The sequence below is a fragment of the Psammomys obesus genome, unplaced genomic scaffold (genome assembly GCF_907164565.1).
Source record: "Psammomys obesus unplaced genomic scaffold, mPsaObe1.curated_primary_1811, whole genome shotgun sequence".
Classification (NCBI taxonomy): domain Eukaryota; kingdom Metazoa; phylum Chordata; class Mammalia; order Rodentia; family Muridae; genus Psammomys; species Psammomys obesus.
The window spans coordinates 7,162,936-7,182,864 of NW_026596445.1; the positions used below are offsets into that span (position 1 = coordinate 7,162,936).

Below are 19,929 nucleotides of genomic sequence, written 5' to 3' on the forward strand. Positions count from 1 at the left end.
TTCATTGTTACAGACGAAGCTATTATGGAGGAAACTGGGCCAGTTTCAGCTTTTCGGGACTTTTGTCCTGGCTGAAGGAATACCAGGTAAAGTGCTTATTTGATATTGCAAGTCACTGTGTTGTATCTTGTGTCAGATAATGTCCATTCATTGAAGAATTATTTTATTTTTCTGTCATATGAGGTAGCTTATTTTCATACATTTATTTGAAAAAATGCACATATTTTTAAAAAATGCACATAATTATATTTTTATTTAATGTTATATAATGAAAGATTTTCTCAGAATCATTCAGATATTTCACCAGACATTGTAAAATCCTACTTAATGAGTTGTGATTTGCATTACAATATTTTCATGTCTGTATTTCATTTATTCTTAGTGTAGAAAATATGTTGTACTGTCTTGTTTTCTATTTTTAACAAAAGTAATAACTATCAATATTCTCTGGCTTGTATGTTTATTTCTGTCACGTGGGAGAAGCACTTAAAAGAAAAAAGTTGAAGTTCAGAAATTGTTTTTTTTGAAGTAGCTTCTTATTCCTATAGCTATTGAGTACCCAAGTATAAAGAAGTGTTTTTCGAGATAACTGGCAGTATGATGTGGAGATTTAGTCATTCTATGTAGCTTAACATTTTGTATAAGACACATTTAACATAAATTAGTATATGTGGGTTGAAATAAAAGTTGCTGAGGCTATTTTACATGCACTTAGAACCTGCTATCTCTCAGATTAGCTGAGATTGTTGGGAAAAAATGATAATATCATTTTTAGCTAAGACATTAACAGCATTCAGTTACTCAACTAAGCATGATACTTGCTTTCATTGATTTAATGGAGTGTATCAGCAGTTGCTCTCCTGAAGACAAAAACATGGGTGATAAAACTGCAGTGATGTTAGAGTTTAAATACCTTTGCATAAAATGGGTGTGTTCTATTGGACAACATTCAGAGAGTGAGAGACTTTGAAATGCTTAACCTTAAATGGGATGTCTTTATCCTATCACACCCTTTCCATAAAAGCTCAGAGATCCATGCAGAAGAGGGAACAGAAAGATTGTAAGAGCTAGAGGCAGTGTATAACTTCAAGGAAATGCCATTTTCTAGACACAGCAGGGGCACATAGATAGTTATATACCAAATCTAGCTTTTGATAGATTTTATGCATTATTTTCCTCTGCCTCCTTTGAAACAGGCACACTGTTGGAGTCAATTCATTTACTCTGAAGTCATTGAATTTTGATGTGATAAAAATAAAAACATGAATTGAAAACAAGATACAGTTTTTCTTGAGAAATTTTAGTTCATTCATTTCTATTTTTGTAAAACTCCTTTTTTGTGTTTTGTTTAGGAAAACAGTGATGTTGTGACTGAAAATTCAGTGTGGCAAGAAAAGATACTTGAAAACGAGGAAGTTCTTCTTCTTCGTAACAAGGACAAAACAATTCAACATGTAGAAGTATTTTGTTATGCCAGGTATGAAAATTATTTCCATAGAATTAACTAAGACAACAACTCTTCCCCATTTCACACTTCTTCAAAAGTAACTTTCAGTGCTTTCTATTTTTGGAGTAATGATAACAGATGACATTAATGCCATGCAATTAATTTTCTCTTTGTAACAATCCTGTGTTACAGCAGGGCTATATGGAAGAGTTTTTCAGCTTCACACAAGCTAGGTCATTTGCAGAGGGTAACTTCAGTAGACAAAAGGCCAGTGGGCAAGTCTGTGGGGCCATTTTGTAAATTAATTATTCATATAGGAAGGACCAGCTCACTGGAGCCAGTGCCACTCTGGGGCAGGTAGTCTGGCGTTGAGGGAATACTTTCTGGTACCGTAGGGGAGAACACAGTTCCATTCTGCCTGCTCCCCAGCTGCCTGTCTCACCTGTGTGAGAATCAGTGAGTGCCACACAGACAGTAAACACAGTGGATCAGAGTTAGTCGCAGCACCCAAGTTCCATTGTCCTCCTCCCCAAGGAGCCTGTGGGGCACTGGAACAGTCTAGGCTCAGAGATCTGGGCTTGCTCCTCATCTGCCTTGCGTACCTGGGTCACAAACAGTGAGCCAGCAGAGACAGTGAATCCAGAAGTGACTACTACAGATTTTAGAGACAGGTGGACTCCGGAACAAACAGTCAAGGCTACAGGCAACGAGATAGCTAGAGACCAGCATAAGAATACAAGCAACAAAAACAGGGATATCATTGCTTCAACAGAATCTCCAAAAAGTAATGGATATTCTAATGCAGCTGAAACACAGGAAAATAATCTTAAATTTATAATTATGCAGTTATTAGAGGCATATAAAGAGAAAATGAACAAGAAAATAGAGGCCGTCATGGAAAGATAGGAATCCACATTCAAACAAATGAAGGAAATGGTACAGGACATGAAAACAGAATTAGAATCAGTAAAGAAAACACAAGCAGAGAAAACCCTGGAGTTGGAGAACTTAAAAGAGTTCAGGAACCACAAAGGTAAGCATCACCAACAGAATACAAGATAAGGAAGACAGAATCTCAGGCACTGAAGAATCCGTGGCAGAAATTGATATATCTCTCAAAGAAAAAATAAAATTGGAAAAGTTACAAACACAAAACATCCAAGAAATCAAGGATACAATGAAAAGATCAAACCTAAGAATAACAGGAATAGATGAAAAAGATGATTCCAGGCTCCAAGGCCCAGAAAATATGTTTGAGAAAATTACAGAAAAATTTCCCCAACCATAAGTAAGAGATGCCCATATACATACAAGAAGGCTAAAGAACACCAAATAGACTAGACCGGAAAAGAAATTCCTCTGTAATGTAATAATTAAACAATAAATCTACAGAACAAAGGAAAAATATTAAAAGTTGCAAGGAAAAAAGGCCAAGTAACATATAAAGGCAGACCTATCAGAATCACACCACTTCTCAACAGAGACTAAGAAAGCCAGAAGAGCCTGAGCGGATACTCCACATACACTAAGAGACCACATATGCCAACCCAGACTACTATATACAGCAAAACTTTCAATCAACATAGATGGAGAAAACAAAATATGTAATTTAACTAAATTTAAACAGTATATTTGCAGCACCCCAGCTCTACAGAAAATAGTAGAAAGAAAACTCCAACCCAATGAGATCAACTACATGCAAGAAAACAAAAGATAAAGACGCCATAACAACAAAAAAGCACAAGAAAACAGACACACAAACACATAATCACCACCAGCTCCACAATAAAAAGAACTAACAATCATTGGTCACTAATGTCTATTAACATCTATGGACTCAACTCTAATAAAAAGACACAGACTAATAGAATGGTTGCAGAAAACGGATCCAACATTCTGCTATATTTAAGAAATACACCTCTGCAATAAAGATAGACGCTCCTTCAGAATAAGGGCTAGAAAAAGGTTTTCCAAGCAAACAGATCCAAGAAGCAAGGTGGAGTAGCCATTCTAATAGCTAATAAAATAGACTTTCAGCCAAAATTAATCAAAAGAGATGGGGAGGGACACTTCATTCTCATCAAATAAAAAATCCACCAGGAGGACATCACAAACCTGAATATCTATGCACCAAACAGAAGGGCTCCTGCATTTGTAAAAGAAACATTATTAATGCTTAAATCACATTGATCCCAACACCTTAATAGTGGGAGTCTTCAGCACCCCACTCTCACCAAGGAACAGATCACCCTGACAGATACTAAATGGAGAAATAACAACACTTACAGGGGTCTTAAATAAAATGGACCTAATAGATGTCTACAGAGCTTTTCACCAAACAGAAAAGAATGTATCTTCTTGTCAGCACCTCATGGAACCTTCTCCAAATTTTACCATATAGTCACTCACAAAGAAAGCCCCAACAGATACAAGAAGATAGAAATAATCTCTTGTATCATATCAGACCACCATGGTCTAAAACTAGACCTCAACAATAACAGAAACAACAAAGAGCCTCACATGCATGGAAACTAAACAACTCTCTATTCAATGATAGCTGAGTCAGAGAAGAAATAAATGAAATTAAAGACTTCCTGAATTCAATGAAAATGAAGGCATACATTTCTCAAATTTATGGTCAACATTTTAGGCACTAAGTGTCTTAGAGAGAAGTTTGAGACATCTCATGCAAACAACTTAACTGCACACCTGAAATACCTAGAGAAAAAATAAAAAAAGAAGCAGACACACCCAAGAGGAGTACATGGCTGGAAATAATCATAATCAGGGCTGAAATTAATAAACTAGAAACAGAGAACAATTCAAAGAGTCATGGAAACGAAGAGCTGTTTTTTTGAGAAATCAACAAGATAGACAAACTGTTAGCCAAACTAACTAAAAGGCAGAGAGACACTATCCAAATCAACAAAATCAGAAATGAAAAGAGGACATAATGACAGACACTGTGGAAATCCAACGAATCGGTAGGTCTTCCTTCAAAAGCCTATGTACCACAAAAATTGAAAATCTAATTGAAATGGACAATTTTCTTTCTTTATAGATGGCAAGGGAGGATATCCTCCCGTCAGTGGACTAGGGGAGGGGCATAAGGGGGAAGAGTAAGGGAGGGTAGGACTGCGAGTAGATGAAGGATGGGTTACAGTCGGGATACAAAATGAATAAATTGTGAATAATAATAATAATAATTTTCAAAAATGTATGCTCCATCTATAATGGCCTTTGAGATTGAAATTAGCATCATAAATGATACTGGGTTTAGTTTGTGAAATCTTTTCATAGTCAATTTTTTTACAAAATTTAATGATGCTGATTTTTTCCTTCATATGTTAAAATCATTTTAGTATTTTATAATTAAAAGTTTATTTTGAGAACTTACAATCCAATAATGTCATACATCTGGCAGATATATTTTTATGGTTTTCAAATACATTTGACTTACTAAAATTGAACTGTTCTGAAGTTTCTTTTTGGAGTGGAATATCTTTTTAGAAAATGCTGCGTATATATGAAGCAATATATAAGGTTTTAAATTCATGGGGATATTGTCCTTTTGATTAAAAGAATTTACTAAATAATTATGTGCGGATTTAGGAATTTTTAGTGTTTTCATCACTTTGTTAGATATAATTATTCAACTTGGTAGGACTCCAAAAGTACTTTGGCTTTAGGTGACAATTGGGTATAGTATGTTTTTACACTTCTGTTGAACTAAGATTTTTGCCAACTATGCTAGAACTATGCTTCTGTGTTTCTTGTAGTGCTAAGGTGTGATGTTGAGAACATTTGACAAACATGGTTTGTCAGAGCAGGATAAATTCCAAAAGAGTAATCCTTTCCTTACACATTCCCCACACTATTAGATTTACATAACCTTTGATTGTGCCTTTAGTGAAATATTTTGACTTTCAGCTTTCAGATTGTCCATACTGTATAATGGATTTCATTTCTTTCATAAAATCTCTTTTTACTTAATATACAAGATAGCTACTGTGTAAATCAGTTCCGATGCTCAATTTTCATGCAGTCCTCATCACAGGCTGTAATAAAAGTAGTTTTCAGATTCCATCTTATCTGTGCAGTGTAATTAATTATCCTGTCACTTCTTTTTTTCCTTTTTTAATTATTATCATTTATTACAATTTATTCAATTTGTATTCCGGTCATGGCCCCCTCCCGCATCTCCTCCCAATCTCACCCACCTCCCTTTTCTCCCTCTCTGCCCCTCCCCTAGTTCACTGATAAGGGAGGTCAACTTCTCCTTCTGTTTGACCCTAGCCTATCAGGAATCTTCAAGACTGGTCCCATTGTCTTCCTCTGTGGCTTGGCAAGGCTGTATCCCCCAGGGGGGAGGTGATCAGAGAACCTATCACTGAGTTTATGCCAGAGAAAGCCTCTGCTCCCTGGCTCAGATATAGCCCAAAAACTCAGTATCCAAGTGGGGTCCCTATCATGTCACTTTTTAGTTTAAATTTTAGGCATGGAACTTTTGTTGAAAGTGCTGGCTCTTTGATCACACCTCCCAAAGGGGGGAACAGCCTTACCAGGCCACAGAGGAGGACAATGCATCCAGTCCTGATGAAACCTGATAGGCTAGCACCAATGGAAGGGGAGGAGGAGCTCCCTTATCAGTGGACTTGGAGAGGGACATGGGAGGAGATGAGGGAAGGAGGGTGGGATTAGGAGGGAATGAGGAAGGGGGCTACAGCTGGGATACAAAGTGAATAAACTGTAATTACTATAAAAAAACAAAAATTAAAATTAAAAACACAAAACAAAAAAAAAAACAACGAAAAAAGAAAGTTGTCACCTTAAGTATCATTGATTTTCAAAATGAAAGCAAATTTGGACATGTTAACATTACCGTAGAAAACTTAAAAATCACATTTTATATCATAGCTTTTTTAATTTTTAAAGACTTATTTTTTTAATCTATATTCATGTGTATGGATGTGTGAGTGTATGCCACATGCGTGGGAATTCTTTAGGAAGAGTGCGTTGGATCCTCTGGAGCTGTAATTCTGGTCAGTTTTAACCTGCTGGACATGACCTTGGAACCAAGGGCAGTGTTCTGGTTAGTTTTCATGAGCTTGACAAAAGCTAGAGTTACTTGGAGAAAGGTTGCAAAACTGAGAAATTGGCCTGTAGGCACATCTATGGGGCATTTTCATAATTGTTAATTGATATAGAAGGACCCAGCTCACTGTGTGTGCTGTGGTCCTTATGCAGGTTTCCTGAGCTAGTTAAGAAAGATATCTGAGATAGCTAGAGGAAATAATCCGGCAAGTGATGTTCCTTTAAGGTCTCTGCTTTAGTTCCTATCTCCAGGTTCCTGCCTTGAGTTCCTGTATATGCTTCCTGTTATGATGGAGTATAACATGTAAGCCAAACAGATAGTTTTTTCCTCCAAGTTAATTTTAGTGTACTGTTGTGATAAAATACCATGACCAGGGCAGTTTATATGAGAAAGATTTTACTTGAGCTTAAGGTGCTAGGGTGATAAGAGTCTGTCATAGCAAGGAAGAGTGGTAACAAACATTGGCATTATGGTTGGAGCAGGGGAATCTTTCAGTATGACTGACCAGCAATCAGGATCTCTATCTCCCACTTCTACTTCTCTCCCTCCTTGTATTTATTTTTCATTAATTTATTTATTTAATCACTTTACAGCTTGATCTCAGCCCCTTCCCTCCTCTCTTCCCAGTCTGTCTCTCATGCTCTCTTCTCTACACTCCCTTCTTCCTTTCTCTTCAGAGAAGGTTCCCAGCTATGGAAATGGCATCCAAAGGCAGGGAATAGAATAAGAGACAGCCCGCTCTCCAGTTGTTAAGGTACCCACATGATGACCAAGCTTCACATCTGCTACATATAGGTAGTAGGCCTAGGTCCAGCCCATGCATGCTCTTTGGTTGGGGTATCAGTCTCTGAGCCCCCATGGGCTCCTTGTGGTGTTCTTAACTCCTCTGGCTCCCTCAATCCTTCCCTTTTCTATGAGACCCTTGAGAGTGCTCATCTCTTGAACTACAAACATGCAGAAGACAGAGCAAACTGGGAGTGGACTCAGGCTTTAAACTCGCAAAGCCCACCCTCAATGACATATTGTTCCATTAAGCCCACCCTTTGCAAACTTGCCAGACTGCAATATTAACTGATCCAAGTATTTAGTGAGACTATGGGGGTTATTTCTCATTCAGACCACTACACTTGGGAACAGAAATACTTCAGGATTGTTTTTTTTTTTTTTTTTTTTAATTTTAGAATACTGGTATAGACTTACTAAGTGAGCATCCCTTGTTCAAACTGTTCTAAAGTTTAAAACCTTTTGATTAAAAACATGATGCTCCAAATGTTTTGAATTTGATAATGTTTAATCTTTGAGGATATAGTTTAGGTGTTAATCTGTACTGAACAACTAATGGGCATTTAGAAAGGTATTGGTAATTTCATGTAAGATAAATTTCATCCATGCATTATAGTACATGGAGTAACTGATAAATCGGGTTCTCTTTGAAATTTAATTTTTTAGACTATATAGGTTGTTAATATTGATTATGTTTATGAGTAGGGTAATTGTGATATTTTAAGGAGTGGGAAGAATGGGAAGAAAGGACAAAACATGATAAGGGACAAAATATGGGGACTCAAGTTGGTCAACTGGGCGATAGAGATGCCATGTGTGAGACCAGTTTAAATGAGATGAGAATATTAGTAAAGAGGGAAGATATTTTAGAGAGGTACAGAAGAATTCTTTTTTGGGAAGTCAAATAATGGAAGGGCTTGTGTTAGCTCTTAAACATTCAGTTAGCTTATGCTTAGGTAACAGACATATCTTATAAGGCATTGAGACAAGTATTGAACAAGAAGGCATCTCTGTGAGAAGAGTGGATTTTCGGGAACATAAATTTACAATATAGGCAAGCCAAGTGTGAGTCTTTTGCATCAAGATAACAGTAGACTAAAAATGCTTTCTGTAATAATAACTTTGGAAATGAAGCTTTCAGTGGAGCAATAAATGTCAACAATCAATAGGAAACAATATGAAAAGATCCTGGTAGGTACAACAAAATAATAGGAAAGTTTAATTATTTTCATGGCAGGTATTTCCCAGTTGATTGACAGTACTTCTGTCACACTGTCAAGTTCAAAGAGCTTCATTTTTAATCATCTTTGATAATTACCTCTATGGGCATTTATTCTGCCCCAGCTACAGTGCAAGGTTCTTTGCATGTGAAGTGTCAGTTTAGTTTTAGACCAAACTTGATGGTAGGTCCTGTTTTCCCTGGATAGCATAGGACTAGAGAATATATTGAGAGAGTTAGTCATGACTGGTGGTGGGGCTTATAGCTCTACCTCTTAATTTTGAAGATGATATTGTATTGATTTGTTTTTAAAATAAGATCCCTCTGTCTTAAACTCTCAGAATGTTCATGGTCTCTTTAATATGAAAATTTTTATCGATTTCATATCTTAATTTATTGTATTGAAAATTTAATAGATGGTGGTTTAGAGTATGTGTTGTATGAGACAGTATGTACCCTGAATTTAAGACAAAAAGTGTAGAGGAAAACTTGTCATGAAAAGTTTAAAATATTATAGCAGGGTAGAAATATTAGAAGTATGATATTAAAAGAAGAAATATTAGAAGCATGATATTAATAGCTATCTTATTTTTTTTTATTAGCCAAGATTTGCACAACGATGTCGAAGAAGCTGGTGCATTGCAGAAAAATCACACTTCTGTGACACCCTCAAACTCCACAGAGGCTGCAGAGGCTACTTGTATGCCTACTGCCGATGAGTCATTAAGCACTTGCAACTGTGATAAACCTGCAGAACAAAGTCAGAGCAGTGGTCCATTGAGTTCATTAGAAGTAAATGGTGCTGAAGAAGCAAGAGTGAAAGAAAATTATAGTGATGCGAAATCTCCAGCAGAAGAAACAAGTGAAAATGTGCATAAAGTACAAGACAACACAGAGACACCAAAGAGAAATAAAATTACTTACTCACAGATTATTAAAGAAGGCAGAAGATTTAACATTGATTTAGTGTCAAAGGTAAGTACCAATTTTATGCATCTTAACATAGAACCAAGATAAGCATCTGGACCGTGAAGTGTACTTTTCTTCATTTTAGTTTCTGAATTGTAAAGTATTTACTTTATATAAATATAGCAAACAATTTTTTTTAAGTATAGGTTAAAATACATTAAGATATTCCTATTGATATACTTAATGTGCTTTTAAACACTGCTAAATATTTTTGTATGTGAAGAATGCTATTGTGGTAGGGCAGGTAGTTCATCCAAATATATTCCTGGACACCATGAATTCCATCAGAAGAAAAATTCTATCGAACTTGTGTTCAAATTTAATGTTTTTGTAATAAGTATTATATAAACATACCTTAGCCCTTATAAAATTTTAGCTCTTTATAAGTATTCCAAATAAACCAATGCATTTTTAAAAATCTTTTTGTCTTCGCTGCGATTTTCGTAAATAAAAGACTCTAATGTTATATCACTGTAATTTCTTTTTTAAAAATTCTTTATTAATTATACTTTATTCACTTTGTATCCCCCCTGTGGTTCCCTCTCTCCTCCTGCTCAAATCTCCCCTTTCCTCCACCCTCTGCATGCATGCCCCTCCCCAAGTCCAGTGATAATGGAGGTCTTCTTTTCTTTCCTTCTGATCCTAGTCAATGTAATTTCTGATGAGGTTGCTGGATCATGGGAGGCTTCAGTATTGCATGGATTCATAAGAAACAAATTTTGTTTTTGTTCAAAATAGTAATAAAATATCCAAACAGACATTGCCTTAAAGGTGTGGTAAGATAAAGGGAGGGAACAATTCACATGCCTTACATTTTGCTGATGAAATCTGGTGTGGTCCCCCATTTTCTTTGATAGGAATATTTTCTCATGCAAAATATTGCACTGTTCAGAATAGTAGAGAAAAATCAACCTGATGTTTTTGTTCTAATTTAAGCCTATTCTAAATAAGCTTATATAGCTCAACTATGCCAAATATACAAAAAAATGTTTAAAATTGCTTATTATTTTAATGTAATTATAGCTTTGCTTCAACTCTTGTTAATGTGAAATTGCTATGGTGGATCATTTAGGTAGCATTGAAAAAACATGGTACATGTATGATTTTCAAACTTCTGAAACATAACTCAAAAATAATTTTAATTGAAATTTGTTTTTCCTTTCAGTGATAACTAAAATTCACTTGTTTTATGATTTAAGGTAGAATTTAGGATGTATATGAATACTTATTACATTTTGCCTGTTGGAGCATTAAATTAAGGTATAATTATATTTTAAGCAAATGAAATAGCACTTAATTTTATAGAGTTAAGATCTGTAAATATAAGAAAGTAGCGTGTATCAGTTGTGTGGTGTGTTTGGAGTGAGTCAGTCAGATAACATGCCATTCTTTAGTCAGAATACTTGTATTAATTTCTAAAACCATCATGTTAACTTTGGCTGGCACAATGCTAAGCTAATGAGATGGTTTATAAAATGGCCCATAATTTATATTGATTTACAGGTCATCTTGGGTGCTGAAACTAATATTGACCTCAAATTTTGAGATGCCATAGTGTTTGTATAGTCAAACATTTTATTTAATTTTCTGTAGTCATTACAGTTATAGCTTTTATATTTTTAATATACTGAGATATAAATTATTAACATAGGAAACAGCCAAAAATATAATATTGATTGATATGGTTAAATTTCAAACATGCTAGATAATATTGCTTAAATTTTTATTGTTTTCCTCTCTGGTATTAATTATAAGATACACTGAAAGATTAAATCAGTACTTCATATACATATCAGTAATACAATTGTTCACTTCTTGAAAAGGTCATATGTCATATAAACTTAATGAGAGGCTTAGAGTTTGACACTGTTATGGCAATGTATCACAAATTCATATGAAGTTATTTTGTTTGATATTTTTTTTCTTGCTTTTGGGTTATTTGTCTATATTGGCAGCATGGGGTGGACCATGGTAACATGCCAACTGTCTCTATTTCCAGTTCAAAATCTTGTATGAACCTTAGGCATTTAGATCCTACGGAATCATATCTTTCAGATAACAAGGACATTTCTGAAGGAAATACAGTGAAAATGTTGATGTATCATGTGCAATGTATCATTCCTATCAGAGCTGAGAAGAGACATTATAACTAAATGCATGAACATTTCTTTAGTAAAATTTATAATGTTCATATAGCTAGACAATAGGAGAAAAGCCTGTCAACCAAGTTATATAGAAATCATCTAGATTATTTAGCCTTTTGGTTTAAATGTCAATAATAAATCGTGGACATTCATTGACTTATAATATTTGTAGATTTTAATAATACATATATAACTTAAATTCTTTTTTAATATTATGGTTTATTTTTTAAATTTAACTTTAATGTTATTTTAATATTAATTATAATTATACACTATGTATCCCAACTGTAGCCCCCTCTCTCATTCCCTCCCAATCTCACCCTTCCTCCCTCATGTCCTCCCATACCACTCTCTAAGTCTACTGATAGGGGAGGTCCTCCTCCCCATCCATATGCTAGCCTATGAGGTCTCATTATGACTAGCTGCATTGTCTTCTTCTATGGCCTGGTAAGGCTGCTCCCCTCTCTGGGGGAGGTGATCAAAGAGCCAGCCACTGAGTTTGTGTCAGAAACAGTCTCTGTTTCCCCTTACTAGGAAATCACTTGGATAGTGAGCTGCCATGGGCTACATCTGTGCAGGGGTTCTAAGGTATCTCCTGCATGGTCCTTGGTTGGAGTATCAATCTCAGAAAAGATTCCTGGGCCCAGATTTCTCGTTTTTGTTGCTCCACTTGTGGAGCTCCTGTCCAGTCCAGGTCTTTCTATCTCTCCCTTCTTTTATACGGTTCACTGCATTCTGCCCTAAGTTTGGCTATGATCCTCAGCATTTGCTTTGATACACTGCTGGGTAGAGTCTTTCAGAGGCACTCTGTGGTAGGCTTCTATCCTGTTCTCTGTTTTCTCCCTCTTCCGATGTTTGTCCCATTTGCCTTTCTGCATGAGGATTAATCATCATACCCAGGTCTTCGTTCTTGCTTAGGTTCATTATGTATACAGATTTTAGTATGTTTATCCAACATTATATATCTAATATCTACTTATAAGTGAGTATATACCATATGTGTCTTTCTGATTCTGGGATACCTCACTCAGAATGATCTTTTCTAGATCCCACCATTTGCCTGCAAATTTCATGATTTCTTTGTTTTTAATTGCTGACTAGTATTCCATTGTGTAAATGTACCACAATTTCTATATCCATTCCTCAACTGAGGGGCATCTGGGTTGTTTCCTGATTCTGGCTATTATGAATAAAGCATGGTTGATCAAATGTCCTTGATGTGTACTTGAGCATATTTTGGATATGTGCCCAGGAGTGGTATAGCTGGATCTTGAGGAAGCACTATTTTTAATTGTTTGAGAAAGCGCCAGGTTGATTTCCAGAGTGGTTGTACAAGTTTACATTCCCAGCAGCAGTGGAGGAGTGTTCCACTTTCTCCACATCTTTCCAGCGTGTGTTGTCACTTGAATTTTTATTCTTACCCATTCTGACGGGTATAAGGTGAAATCTCAGTGTCATTTTGATTTGCATTTCCCTGATGACTGAGGACATTGAACATTTCTTTAGATGTTTCTCTGCCATTCTATATTCCTCTATGGAGAATTCTCTGTTTAGGTCTCTAACCCATTTTAATTGGATTACTTGGCTTGTTGCTTTTTAATTTCTTGAGTTCTTTATATTTTCTGGCTATTATCCCTCTGTCAGATACAGCGTTGGTAAAGACCCTTTCCCAGTCTGTAGGCTATGATTTTGTTCCAATGACAGTGTCCGTTGCTTTACAGAAGCTTTTTAGTTTCATGAGGTCCCATTTATTGATTGTTGATCTTAGAGCCTGTGCTCTTGGTGTTCTGTTCAGGAAGTTGTCTCCTGTGCCAATGAATTCAATGCTCTGCCCCACTTTTTCTTCTAAGAGGTTTAATGTGTCTGGTTTTATGTTGAGGCCTTTGATCTACTTGGACTTTAGTTTTGTGCCTGGAGATAAATATGGCTCTATTTGCATTTTTCTCCATGTAGACATCCAGTTAGACCAGCACCATTTGTTGAAGATGCTGTCTTTTTTCCATTGTGTTGTGTTGGCTTCTTTTTCAAAAATCAAGTATCCGTAGGTATGTAGGTTTATTTCTGGGTCTTCTGTTCGATTCCATCCATCCACCATTCTGTTTCTATGCCAGTACCATGCAGTTTTTATTACTATTACTTTGTAGTACAGCTTAAGATCAGGGTTGGAGATACCTGCAGATGATATATTGTTGTGCAGGATCGTTTTGGCCATTCTGAGTTTTTTTGCTTTTCCATATGAAGTTGAGAATTGTTCTTTCAAGGTCTGTAAAGATTTGTGTTGGTCTTTTGATGGGAATTGCATGAAATCTGTAGATTGCTTTTGGCAGGATGGCCATTTTCACTATATTCCTACTCATCTAAGAGCATGGGAGATCTTTCCATCTTCTGATATCTTCTTCAACTTATTTCTTCAGACACTTACAGTTTTTGTCAAACAGGTCTTTCACTTGCTTGGTTAGAGTCACACTAAGGTACTTTATGTTATTAGTGGCTGTTTTGAATGGTGTAGTTTTCCTAATTTCTTTCTCAGCCCTTTTGCTCTTCGTTTACAAGAGAGCTACTGATTTCTTTGAGTTGATTTTGTATCCATCTACTTTGCTGAAGGTGTTTATCAGCTCAAGGTGTTATCTGTTTGAATATTTGGGGTCACTGATGTACTCATGTATACTATCTTATTATCTGCAAATAGTGATAGTTTGACTTCTTCCTTTCTGATTTGTATCCCCTTGATCTCCTTTAGTTGTCATATTGCTGTAGGTAGGACTTCAAGTACTATGGTGAAGAGATATCGAGAGAGTGGAGAGCCTTGCCTTTTCCTTGATTTCAGTGGGATTGATTTAAGTCTGTCTCTGCTTAGTTTGATGTTGGCTATAGGCTTGCTGTATATTGTCTTTACTAGGTTTAGGTATGTGCCTTGTATCCCTGACCTCTCCAAGACTTTAAACATGAATGGTTGTTGGACTTTGTCAAATACTTTTTTTGACATCTAAGGAGATGATCATGTGGTTTTTCTCCTTCAGTTTGTTTATGTGGTGGATTACATTGATGGATTACATTGAACCACCCTTGCATGTCTGGGATGAAGCCTATTTGGTCATGGTGGATGATATCTGTAGTGTGTTCTTGAATTTGGTTTGCTAGTATTTTATTGAGTATTTTTGCATCAATGTTTGGAAGAGTGATAGGTCTGAAGTTCTCATTTTTTTGGTTGGGTCTTTATGTGGTTTAGGAATCAAGGTGACTGTGGCTTCATAGAATGAGTTTGGTAATATTCCTTCTGTTTCTATTTTGTGGAATAGTTTGGAGAGAATTGAAGTTAGTACTTCTTTGAAGGTCTGGTAGAATTCTGCTCTGAAACCATTTGGCCCTGGGTTTTTTTTTTTTTTTTTTGGAAGTGAGACTTTTGATGATTGCTTCTATTTCCTTGGGGGATATAGGACTATTCATTCTATTTACCTGATCTTGATTTAATTTTGTTAGATGGAATCTATCAAAAACATTGTCCATTTCATTTAGATTTTCAAGTTTTATGGCATATAGGCTTCTGTTGTAAGACCTAATGATTGTTTGGATTTTCTCAGTTTCTGTTGTTATGTCCCTCTTTTTGGTTCTAATTTTGCTGATTTAGATAGTTTCTTTCTGCCTTTTAGTTTGGCTAAGGTTTTTTTGTCATGCATGATACAAAACACCTGTATTTTAGGGCTTTGGCCTTTGGAGGGTGTGGACAGATGATGCATACATGTGGTATGGCATGACGACCATGGGTGGGTTTGACGATGGACTCAAGAGTAGGGAGAATTCCTGCTGTAAGTTGTGGTGAGGGTATCTGAAGGCTGAAGGGAGGATCTCAAGTCTGACCATGCCTGAATTCAGAGGTTGATGCAGGCCCTCTTCTTCCCAGCACCAGACTGCTGTTCTGCTTTTGCATTGCCCAGGTTGATAGCATTGGTCCAGGTGTTCTGCCTCTTCTTGGACACCTTTCCAAAAACCTCTTTGAGTAGAGTCTCTAAGACCAGCTCAACACTCGAGTCCAGGGCTCTTCGTTCCAGAAAGAGAAGATCATTGTTTTCAGCAAACATCCAGGCTTCCTCAGTGGACCCCTCCTGGGCCTGGCTGAGGTCACTTTTGTTCCCCACAAGCATGATAACAATAGTGGCTTATGTATCGTCATAAAGCTACTTTAGCCAGCCTTCCATGATAGCATAGGTGTGGTGCTCAGTTAGGTCGAATACCAGGAGTGCCCCTACTGCTCTGCGGTAGCATACATAGGTGATGGCTTTGTATACCTCCCGGCCAGCAGTGTTCCAGGTCTGTGCCATGATAGCAGTGGTGCCTAGCATTGCAGTGTGTGTGGAGATCTCAAGGATGATGGTGGTTCGGCTGTCATGGCTGAACTCATTGTGGGTGAACCAACACAGCAGATGACTACACCTGACGCGCTGATGAGTACTACCTTGAAGACAAAATTATTATCTTCATCTGTTTGATTCCCCATCTTACTTTGGCATGGAGAGTGAAAGTGTCTGAAGGTACAGAGGTCATAAGTCTGTTCATTGATTAAATGTCTTCAACTCTCAGCTCTTAAGAGACCTGCTCCTAGCTCTTCTACCACAGTGGTAAGGGTTGGACGGTTATGTTGAGGCCAGGAAGAACCGTGGAGACTCAGCTCTGACAAGTTAGGCTTCTCTATGGAAGCTGAGAAGAGTGAAGAGGAGAGCAGGAAGCGCTAGCTAGCTCAACTAGGCATAACTTAAATTCCAGTGTATTTGTCCATATGTGTGAGTAGTAGTTACCATTGTGTCCATGATTTTGCTGTTGATCTTATCCTCTAAAACTTTTTCTGTCTACAGCTTCTCTATTCTCGGGGATTACTAATTGATCTGCTAATCAAATCAAATGTTAGTCGATATGCAGAGTTTAAAAACATTACAAGGATTCTCGCATTTCGAGAAGGAATTGTGGAACAGGTACTGTGAAACTCAACTATATGAACCAAATTATTATTCCTCATTTGGAAGGATAAACAACACTTCTTGTTTTGCTAATAAGGCCTTAAGTTCCAATTTTGCATGGTGGTTTATAAATGCGAATACAAAATGAGCTCCATTAAAATTTCTGTTATAATTTTGAGCACTTATTCCCCAGGTTAATTTTAATGTTGAAGAAATGCTAGTTTCAGGCAGCAGTATTATTTTTGAATTGTCATTTGTTCCCTATTAGGGTTGACATGCCATTGGCCTTTTCATGGCATGAAGAATAACTTGGCAGAATTAGGTAACCGTGCTCTTGAGTTAATTGGCTTTGTAGTTAACAGGGATGCTATTAGAACTGATACAAGTTGACTTGAAGCAGTGAGAATGGAATGGAAATGATAACCTTGAAATGAGAAAAGGAATAAAATACTTTTTATGTCATTAGGATGTACTTTAAAAGCTTCACTTTCAAATACTTTTTCAGGTTCCATGTTCCAGAGCGGATGTCTTCAATAGCAAACAACTTACTATGGTAGAAAAGCGATTGCTTATGAAATTTCTTACATTTTGTATGGAGTATGAAAAGCATCCCAATGAATACAAAGGTATTGCTTTTCATTAACTTGTGTTTTCTTATTACTTGAGATTTTAATTTTAATATGTATCCTCAGATTGGTAAACAACTGATTATTCTAAAATGCATTCTAATTCTGATATATGTATTAAGTTAGCCATAGCAACATGGTACTATTTAAATTCATTCAAATTAAATACTGAAAAGTTTGTTCCCTCAGTCAATTTGGCCATAATTCAAGTACTAGTACCCATATGCAGTTATTGCCAAAAAGGGAAATATTTTCAATAAGAATGTCATGCCAGGTTCCCATTTATAATGTTTTAATTAAATACTGTTGTTAACTGATTATTTAATTATTGTATTTATGGCACTAGGAGCTGGTAAGACCTGGCTCATGAGATATAGTATTATTAATTTATTCTTCAAGTATGGCATGCCTTTTTCATTATTTCATCTTTATTTTGTCAATAATAATAATTTGTGTAGCTGTCTATTTAAGACTGCTTTTACTTAGAATATTGAGCTTTTCCTTTTGATTAACATAAATGCTATGTCATATATAGGGGAGCCCCCAGATTTAGAGATCTTTTGGTTTCCTGTCTTAGCTTTAACCCTTTTACTGTAATCTTATTTTAGCTTATAAAAAACTTACTTCACTACTTTAATGTCAACTATTTTTCAGGTACATTGGGATGGAAATATTGTATAAAACTAAAATATTTTGTTGATAATTAAATTATAAAGTTACATTGAGAATTACATCATAATTTATTTATTTTTAATTAAATTTTTATTTTTTTACATTAATTATATTTTATATTCTTTGCATCCCAGCTGTAGCCCCCTCCCTCATTCCCTCCTAATCCCACCCTTCCTCCCTCATCTCTCATGCCCCTCTCCAAGTACACCAATTGGGGAGGTCCACCTCCCCTTCCATCTGACCCTAGCTTATCAGGTCTCATCAGGACTGGCTGCAATTTCCTCCTCTGTGTCCTGGCAAGCATGCTCCTCCCTCAGCCGGGAGTGGGGGAGCTGGTCAAAGAGCCAGCCACTGAGTTCATGTCAGAGACAGTCCCTGCACCCCTTACTAGGGTATACACTTGGATGATTAGCTGCCATGGGCTACATCTGAGCAGGGGTTCTAGGTTATATCCATGAATGTACCTTGGTTTGAGTATCAGTCTCAGAAAATACCCGTGAGCCCAGATATTTTGGTTTTGTTGCTCTCATTGTGGAGCTCCTGTCCTTTCCACATCTTACTAACTCCCCCTTCTTTCATATGATTCCCTGCACTCTGCCAAAGGTTTGGTTATGAGTCTCAACATCTGTTTTGATATACTGCTAGGTAGAGTCTTTCAGAGGCTCCTGTCCTTTTTCTTGTTTTCTTCTTGTTCCAATGTCCTTCTGCTTTGTTGTTCTAAGTAAGGATTGATCCTCTTACCCTGGGTCCTCCTTCTTGTTTAGCTTCTTTAGGTGTACAGATTTTAGTATGTTTATCCTATCTTGCTTAATTCTCTCTATTAACGCTTTATAGTAATAAATACCTGGCTTTTCTTTCCAGTGCTTAAACTTGGAGCCTCTCAGTCAGTTAATTTCTATAATTTTTATTCACTTAGGTTATTTCCATGAAATCCTGTCTTTGATCATATGATTGATTTCTCATAGTAGTTGTATATTTGTTTGTTTTCCCTTACTGACTGAGAGTATTAATTTTGTAGGTATTCCTTATTATTTGATGTGTGGTTTTCAGTATATTGGATCCCAACAGCCACACTGGGAGTTGGGTGAATGCAATCTGAAGGCGAGTGGATATACACTGGTTTATTCCCAGCAGAGAGAACACTTTATAGATTGTTGGACGACCAATCAGGTTCCTCCATGCTATCTCTGAGCCAGTCATTGGTTGTTGGTCTCTGGGCAGGCTTCCCTAACTCAGGCCATGCATCCTCCGCCAGCCTACCTTCTCAGTCTTGTCAGCAGAAGTCACCCCAGGCCAATGCTCCCTTGCCAGAAATGCCCACAAGGTGGTTTTAAATAGATATTAAAATGGATTTTAATTGATAAATTTTCATCTTTCTTTTCATAGGATATGAGGAAACTATATTTTCTGAATATTTAAAAACTCAAAAATTAACCCCCAATCTACAATACTTTGTCCTACATTCAATTGCAATGACATCAGAGACAACAAGATGTACTATAGATGGTCTCAAAGCTACCAAAAACTTTCTTCAGTGTCTTGGGCGGTATGGCAACACTCCATTTCTGTTTCCTTTATATGGCCAAGGAGAACTCCCACAGTGTTTTTGCAGGTAAGTTATGATTTATATCTTCTAAAAGAGTTTTATGGATAACATAAAAATTAGACTAAAGCTGGGTGGTGCATCTCTGTATTCCTAACGTGTGGGACATGAAGGCAGGAGGATTAGGAGTTTAAAGCCATTATTGGCTTCAAAGCATGTTGGGCAGGCTGAGTTATTGATGTTCCTATCTTAAAATAAATTCAGTGAAGAGTTAGCACATGTAAACATAGTTCATTCTATTTTTATAGGTGATTTAATGTTTATTTTTTTTCATCTCAGTGGCATATTCAGTTTGGCATGTTTTTGAACATGATAAAATTTCATAAATTATATTTGTCATCCAACATTGTTCCTTCAATCTTATATATATATATATATATTTGTGTGTGTGATATCATGTATATGCTGTCATATATATA

General features: G+C 36.4%; 1 protein-coding gene and 1 pseudogene across 2 annotated transcripts in view; one reads left to right on the plus strand and one right to left on the minus strand.

Moving 5' to 3' along the window:
- Chm (CHM Rab escort protein) overlaps positions 1-19,929 on the plus strand; it is a 139,665-nt gene that overhangs the window by 27,125 nt on the left and 92,611 nt on the right. For both annotated transcript variants that reach the window (XM_055598247.1, XM_055598248.1), the window contains exons 3-8: positions 14-86; positions 1,353-1,477; positions 9,147-9,519; positions 16,508-16,624; positions 17,115-17,235; positions 19,294-19,519. In XM_055598247.1, the coding sequence (XP_055454222.1) occupies positions 14-86; positions 1,353-1,477; positions 9,147-9,519; positions 16,508-16,624; positions 17,115-17,235; positions 19,294-19,519 (1,035 nt within the window). The remainder of the gene's footprint in view (positions 1-13; positions 87-1,352; positions 1,478-9,146; positions 9,520-16,507; positions 16,625-17,114; positions 17,236-19,293; positions 19,520-19,929) is intronic.
- LOC129669851 (ras-related protein Rab-25-like) lies at positions 15,527-16,155 on the minus strand (annotated as a pseudogene).